Source organism: Pseudonaja textilis, chromosome 6 (assembly GCF_049901715.1).
Source record: "Pseudonaja textilis isolate UNSWEBS1 chromosome 6, rPseTex1.2, whole genome shotgun sequence".
NCBI classification, from domain to species: Eukaryota; Metazoa; Chordata; class Lepidosauria; order Squamata; family Elapidae; genus Pseudonaja; species Pseudonaja textilis.
The window spans coordinates 9038785-9046614 of record NC_141995.1 but is presented as its reverse complement, the minus strand read 5'-3'; the positions used below and the strand labels follow the sequence as shown (position 1 = coordinate 9046614).

At 45.1% G+C, this 7830-nt stretch overlaps 1 protein-coding gene across 1 annotated transcript in view; it reads right to left on the bottom strand.

Annotated features, from left to right (window-relative positions):
- Positions 1-452: 452 nt before the first annotated feature.
- The window catches only part of ANXA3 (annexin A3), a 34173-nt gene continuing 26795 nt past the window's right edge, over positions 453-7830 (bottom strand). The window contains exons 11-13 of the mRNA XM_026718930.2: positions 7484-7542; positions 4869-4991; positions 453-2762 (exon numbers count right to left, since the gene is read on the bottom strand). Coding sequence (XP_026574715.1) covers positions 2703-2762; positions 4869-4991; positions 7484-7542 — 242 coding nt within the window. The 3' untranslated portion in view covers positions 453-2702. The remainder of the gene's footprint in view (positions 2763-4868; positions 4992-7483; positions 7543-7830) is intronic.

The window sequence follows — 7830 nt, the reverse complement described above, 5'->3', positions numbered from 1 at the left end:
TTATAAAGAAGTTAAAGTCACTCAGTCATCTGTGTTTACTTTTCTGGTGCTGAATTTACGCTGCAATACTCTGAACAGTCACATGATCAAAATCCAGGTGCTTGGCAACTGGTTCATATTTATAACAATTGCAGTATCCCAGGGTCACGTAATCACCTTTTGCAACCTTCTGACAAGCCAACCCTCTACACAAGCAGGAGAGCCTATATACCGTTCCAGACAAGTGGCTGTCCAATTTCTTCACCTCCAGTGATGGAGCACCCACAACTTCTGAAGGCAACTCGTTCCACTGGTTAATTGTCCTCACTATCAAGAAAGTTCCCAGTTCTAGGCTGGTTCTTTCCTTGATTAGTTTCCACCCAATGTCTCACTTAGCAACAGAAATCGTGGGTCAACCGCAGTCATAGGGTCAAGGACTACCTGCACGACATTGAAAAACAAGTCCTCCTGCATTTGCTTCTATTAGTATTTATTCCATTCCAGGCAACAAGATTTGCTTTCAATTTTTATTTCGAAGAAGAAATGAAGAAGAGAGGGCTTTCGCTTAGTCAGCAGATTGGGCCCGTTTTGATGATCAAAGGAAGGCGTGGGACTGTCTCCATTGCAGCCTTATTTTCCCGGCAGTCAGCAGCCAGCCAGGCTCCTCACTCTTGCTCAATCCCAGGAAAGGATGTCATGAGAAAAACTCCACCGGCTGGCCTGTCCCAGGAGAAAGGGCAAGCCCTCCAACGGTGGTGTCAAGAGTGAGGGAAAGAGGAGTCAGTGAAAGCAGCCACATCGGCCGCAACCCATCCTTTGCCACTTCCCACAACGGAATCAGTTCAAAGCAACCAAGAGAAACCCTCAAACATCCTGAGAGGAAGACAGCAATTTACAGAAACCTCGTTCTAAAAGGGAAGAAAAACTCAACCCAGGCAACTTTCCAGCACCGCATTAATTTAACCCGGAGGTGCCATAGGCCAGGGGTGTCAAACTCAATTTCACTGAGGGCCGTGTCAGGGTTGTGTTTGACCTCGAGGGTGTAGCCAGGGTGGGTATGGCCAGCTTGACATTATTCATGTTGGGCACCTGTGATGGTCTGAGCCAACGGGCCCCCAAGCTTGGTTTTTGGCTGTGACGGCCTCCTGCGACCCTCTGCCAGTGAAAATGGAGCTCAGAGGGGCTACATGCAGCCCTCATGAGCTGTTTTCGGCTGTGATGGCCTCCTGTAACCCTCTACCAATGAAAACGGAGCTTGGGGGCTACATGCGGCCCTCATGAGCTCTGTTTTCAGCTGGGATGGCCTCCTGCAACCCTCAACCAGCGAAAATGGAGCTGGGGGGGGCTACACGTGGCCCTCAGCTCTGTTTTCGGCTGGGACGGCCTCTTGCAACCCTCTACCAGTGAAAACAGAGCTCGGAGGGGCTACACGCGGCCGTCATGAGCTCTATTTTCAGCTGGGACAGCCTCCTGCAACCATCTACCAGTGAAAACAGAGCTTGGTGGGGCTACATGTGGCCCTCACGAACTCCATTTTCACTGGCAGAGGCAACGCGGGACAGTCTGCTGTTTCCAGGATGGTCCCATGGGCCAGATCTAAGCACCCCGCCGGCCCTATCCATCTGCCGTGCCTCGAGTTTGACATCCCTGCCATAGATCAAAACTAGGACCTCCTCCTCCCCAGATGAGGGCATCAATGGCTTATCTTCACCACGAATGTGTTCATATGTAGCATGAATTAGTATCTTTTTCAAGTGTTGGCTATCATCACAACTATTTTGCGTTAGGGTTTCAATAAAATAACATGGCAAAAAGGGCTGAAATTTGGCAATATTAGCACTGATATCTTGTGGATTCTTTGGAAAGGTTTTGGCCATTCTTATTATTTGTTTTAAAAGGCAAATGTTTATGGTTTAATTTTGGGTCTTCTTAAGGCAGGAGGGGCTCCAACCTTAGCAACTTTAAGACTTGTGGACTTCAACTCCCAGAATTCTTCAGTCAGACAGGCTGGCTGAGGAATTTTGGGAGTTGAAGTCCCCAAGGTTAGAGACTCCTGCTCTAAGTGACCAAAAGAAATGGGCCACTGATGCTATTTTAGCCAGTCTCTTTGTGATTTGATTCCAAAAAAGGTGTTTCCAGAGATTGCAGGGAGACATCAATGCAGCTGCTTTAAAGAGTTGGCGGGTTCTAGATTCATGTTCCCGTGTGGTCCATAGCACTTTTCCAAATTACTTCTTAAACAACCCTATGCATTTCAACTCCTTTCCTAAGGCACTTCAGATCTGGAATACAAATAAATCATTTGAGGTAGCTGTGAGTTCCCTGCAAATGTAAAGCTGGGCAGCAAAAACAGCACTAGAACAATTCAAGAATAGCACAAGAAAAGCTCAGTTCAGGACACAGTTGTCCTAGCAAGTCGCTGGACGTACATAAAACACTGTGTTGTATGCATCCCGATTCCAATGTTGCAGGGTTGGTTAACTTCTGGCAGATTATTGGCTTGTGAGTGCAGATTTCATCCCAAATCCACAGTATATAATCAAATCAGAGCCATCCAGTGCCTGAAGATACTGTGTAGTAAACATCTGTCTGTTATGATACCTAACTAAAAAATAATTAAAAGGAGGAGTGGCAAGTCACACCCTTGCTTAAATATATCTAAAAAGCTCCATGAACTGGTGAAAGCAACAGGAAACAAGAGCTGCCAGCCGGAGTGGGCCTCATCAGTCGTCACCACCACAAATCTTGAGCAAGGTGCGTCGATAATCCCCAGAAGTATCTGACTGCAATAAAAAGAGGACCGGTAACATTATTTTCAAGTAGCTTATAGCCCCTTCCACAATTACACAGACAAGCCTCATTTTCCTTGCCTCTGAAATGGAGGTTTATTTGCCGCCTTCTAAAAGCACTCCGATTTTAATTTTAGTCGCTTTAGGTTGCTTGTTTTTGTTCTCCTCTGGTTATTTAAAATTTAATTTCCCATTTGGAACAAGCAGTGATCTAGGGAGCACCTGCCCAATTTCAATGATCTTTTCAAACCTACCGAGGGTTGAACCTGTTTAATAAGAATACCAGTCACGAGGGTGAAAACAGAAGCTGCCTGAAATAACATCTGTGGCTAGCCCAAGTCAATATTTTAGAAGTGCTCCCAAATGTTTGTGCGCTTCCTCTGTCTCTACTGACACCAACTTTGGGGTTGTCAAGTCTTACACAACTCCGTAGCTCTGTTGCAGAAACACTAGGACAAAATCATTCTGTGTAACAGGAATTTGGAAAAACTGTAGCTGTTTGTTTTGTCGTTCTCAGAACATTAACTCAGGGAGTGAAGGGAGAGAGAGAGAGAGAGAATTTATCATTTGTCAACCAATATCGCAAAATCTCTCTGTGCAGAACTCAGAAAATCCTTTTTCATTTAGAGAGGCATCGCAATGATCGGTTCCAATGAGGCCTGCTGAACACATTTGCATGCCCCTCGGCATAAGATCCTGTTAAGCCCTAATGCGGTTTGCTCCGCCGCAGCTTAGTTTGCCGCGTGAGCCTCATTTACTTGGGATTGCTGAACACGGGAGCAAAGCATAAGCTTACCTGCTTTCAGTGCGTGTGAACGAGCTTCACGGGCACTAATACGCAAAGCTAATACTCCCTGGTAATGTGGATTAACAAACCAGGGGTTGCAGGCCACACTAGGGAAGCAGAAGGAAGCAGTTTGTCCCTACGCTACGCGGAAGCAGGCATAACTTTGGGGCGACTGCAAGGAATTATGGGTGTGCCAAAAATGGCGGCCATTTCCAGGAGGCAGCCACAGGTGGGGGGGGGGTCAGCCCAAGCCTGTGTGGACCCTGTGGGACAGGATGGCGGGGTGGTGGCAGAAAGACAGGGTGCTGCAACACCTCTGTGGTCAGTCATAAGAGTGAATTCTGGAGGGCGCATAGCACCAATTATGAATTTAAAATGGGGTCATACTTGGCTTTGGGAGGGTGTCTGACAAACCTTTGAACAGGCATTAAGCGATAAAAGAGAATATTTGTAGTTCAGGATTGAAATGAGGCATCCTTGATGGTCTCTGAGCTTGGTTGTTTCCTTACAGACATTTCATTACCAAACTAGGTAACATCATCAGTGTTCTGATGTTGTTACCTAGTTTAGGTAACGAAGCATCTGCAAGAAAAAGCACCAGGCTCACAGAGCACCAAGGACCACCATACACTTCAACTAACTGGTCATTAACTGAGGATTACTTGTACTCGAAATATACAAGGATCTGGATTTGTTGCATCTAAACAAGCTGATGTCAAGCCTAAAATTGACATGTGTGTGTAGCCATTTTATTTAGCCTTATAATATATTCCTTTTCTTTCTTTCTCTTTGCTGGTTATGGGGGGAAGAGTTTCGGGCTTGCCACATTCCTAAGGTGGGAGGAGTGGAAATAGAGAGAGTTGTTTAGGCTAGGTGGTTCTTCTTCCAGTGGGAACGAAAGCTGACCCTGATGAGACCTGGAGATGGAGATTGATGACACCAAGCAATGTTGATTTACTTCTATTGGGGAAGGTGACTTTTGGGGGCTGTTATTCTAATTTCCAATATTATGTGGTGCAATTCCAGGTTGTGTCAGATCTGGAATTACAACGGACTTTGCCAATTTGATTGCTTTCCTAAATAAAAGAAATTGTTATGGAAGATGGACTTTGCACTTTATTTTTAAATGGACTTCATCACTTGGAAACCTGATAGCTGAATTAGTCGGCCATGAATACACCATGTTTAAAATCTTCACCATAAGCCAGAATACTTCAGCAACCTGCCTTACCGTGTGCTGTTTCTGCTTACAATCCGATCACCCACACCTAGAAATTTGGAGAGTCCCTGAGATATAAACTGAAAGTACTCACACTAATAGCAGAATACAGAGACTCTCCATAGAGATTCTTGTATTCGTGTCGAATATCCAGAAGATCAATTTCTGACCTAGATACTAGAATTCTGGTCAATGTGACTTCATCAGTTCCAGGTCCCTGTAAACAAAGGAGGAAAACAACAACAACCCTCATTAACGAGGAATTTTTAAACTCCGCTTCCAAAAACACAGAACATATTTTTACACCAGAGACCCAAACAGCTTTAAATAGTCAAAACATGAGCAGATCAGGGTTTTTTTTTAAACTCAAAGAGATATGGCATTTTAATCAGTAATTTTTTAAAACTGGGGATCCCTAATAAACGATCAAGAAAATTGTGGTTTAGATAATATCTAAGTATTTATGCCTGGTTTTATCTATAATGATCAAAAGCTGCCTTCTGTAGTTGTCGGGGCTGCAACTTGGTCATTAAGCGAAGCGGTTGCTAAATAAAATCCTGACTGTGCTCACACTCTTACTTCAGCTTTCCTTCGCTTTACAGACCCGCAAAGATCATAAATCTGAGATTGGTCGCCAAGTTGTTATTGTTTTTCATTGTAATTGCAAAGGTCACTGTAGAAGATAGTCATTAAACAAGGATTAGCTGTATTAACATACCGTAGACACATATGCTGACCATGGTTTTATTTATATGCTGTGTTGACCCTGGAGATTGAATAAACTTATTTTCTGGATTAGCACAATCCATCCAACTAAGTGACCTAAAAACTATGATTTAATGGTGACCAAGTTTAACATATTGTGCAAACGCATTGACTAACCGACCAGGTTAAATATGCAGGGTATGGTCCAGAGGTGGTATTTAGCTGGTTCTGACCAGTTCTGGAGAACCGGTAGCAGAAATTTTGAGCAGTTTGGAGAACCAGCAAACCCCACCTCTGACTGGCCCTGCCAACCCCATCTCTTCTCTGCCTCCCGAGTCCCAGCTGATTGGCTGGGTTGATTTGGTTGCCCTGCACAGGAGAACAGAGCTGGAAAACAGGTTAGTGGGGTGGGGAGGGAAGGGGGACTTTGCAGTATCCTTCCCCTGCCACACCCACCAAGCCACGTCCACAGAACTGGAAGTAAAAAAATTTGAAATCCCACCACTGGTGTGGTCTCAGTGCCAGAGTAATTTCCCTAATCTATCCATTTTAAATTATCCTCATTCTTATTTCTGTCCTCTTACATCAACGGGAATCGAGGCTAAAGAAACTTCATGAACATAATGATGCTCTACAAACGGTGCAAAACGGTGCATGATGTGTGTGACATTATTGTGGCTTCTACCAAATGCTGAAGCATTCAAGCCGGTTTTTCCAGGGGTCCTATACTTTGCTTAGCTTTGCATACCAGGTTCTCCTGCCTACATCATCCTGAGAAACGTCTTCAGAAATATTGACATATAATGCACTTAAAACGATAGTAGGAAGGGGCCTTGGAGGCAGGGGTGGGGCCGCTCCCAGTTCACACCGGTTCACGTGAACCGGATTCTAATTTTAAATCTGGTTCACCGAACTGGTAGTTCCAATGACTGGTTGGCCCTGCCCACCCTGCCCCTCCCTTCCTAGGAGTCTCCAAGCAGCCCATTTTGGATCCCAGATAAGTGCAGGGGCCACGCGGAGGCTCAGGGAGGGCGGAAAATGGGTTTCCGGAAAGCCAGACATAGGCCCGTTTCCGGCCTCCAGAGAGCCTCCGGAGCCCAGGGAGGGCGAAAAACAGACGTTCGGGCCTCCCAGAAGTTTGGGCAGAGGGCTTCCGGAACCTGGGGAGGCTATTTTTGCCCTCCTGGAGTCTCAAGGAAAGCCTCCAGAGCCCAGGGAGGGTGAAAATGCCTCCTCCCTGCCGCCATAGTGCAGAAGGCTGACTAGGCCATGCCCACTATGGCCACACCCACCCATCAGAACCGGTGGCTAAATTTTTTGAAGCCCACCCCTGCTTGGAGGTCTTGTAGTCCAATCTCTGCTCAAGCCGAAGGCCCTATAACCATTCTAGACAAAAGGCTACTCAATCTCTTTTGGAAAACCTCCAGTGATGGAGCCCTCACAACTTCTGCATGCAGATCGTACCACTGATTAATTGTTTTCACTGTCAGGAATTTTCTCCTTAGTTCTAGGTTGGATCTCTATTTTAACAAGCTTCCATCCATTACTTCTTGTCCCGCCTCCAGGGGCTCTGGAGAATAAGAGCATCTTCTCTTCTTAAGTGGCAGCCCCACAAGTACTAGAAGACAGCTATCCTATCACCTCTAGTTAAACTAGGCATACCTAATTTCCTCGACTGTCCATCATACGGCTTTGCCTCCAGACCCCTTATCATTTGGTTGCTCTTCTCTGCCCTCTTTCGAGATCACCTCAGGCTCCCCAGTCAAAACAACAAACTTCTGCGTTTACAGGGTGATTTATCTCAAAGCTGAACGAAGCAGGCAAGCTGTAATTTGTTGGGAGAACAGCCAATTTGCAGAACAACCCTCCATCCCTCTTACCTAGAGAGAAACCTTCTTGAAATTATAAATAATTGCCGGCTAATAATGCGGGCACCAATCAGCAATGTGATTGGCGGTTCTGGATGACCTGACTTTGGGCAAAACAATCTCATATCTGTCTTACCTTTATGGATCTGTGCAGTTTTTCAGCAAAGAAGGCAGGGGCGTTATTTACACACTTGACTATAAAAAGAGAGGAAAACCAGAATTGAACATAAATAAGCCTTTTATGCTATTCTGGCTATATTTTGCAGAGGATTGGAATACAAAGCAGAAAAACAGCCTGGTAAATTATTTAAGCATTTGCGAATCATCCCACATACGAAATGCATGAACAAGACATGGGAAGCGCATCTAACAATTAAATCCGTAAATAAATAAAATATTAACCTGAGGGCTCGTACTTGATTACAACCATTTACATGGTTTCCTTATTATAACCCTCTTGCGCATAATTTTCATATTTACATT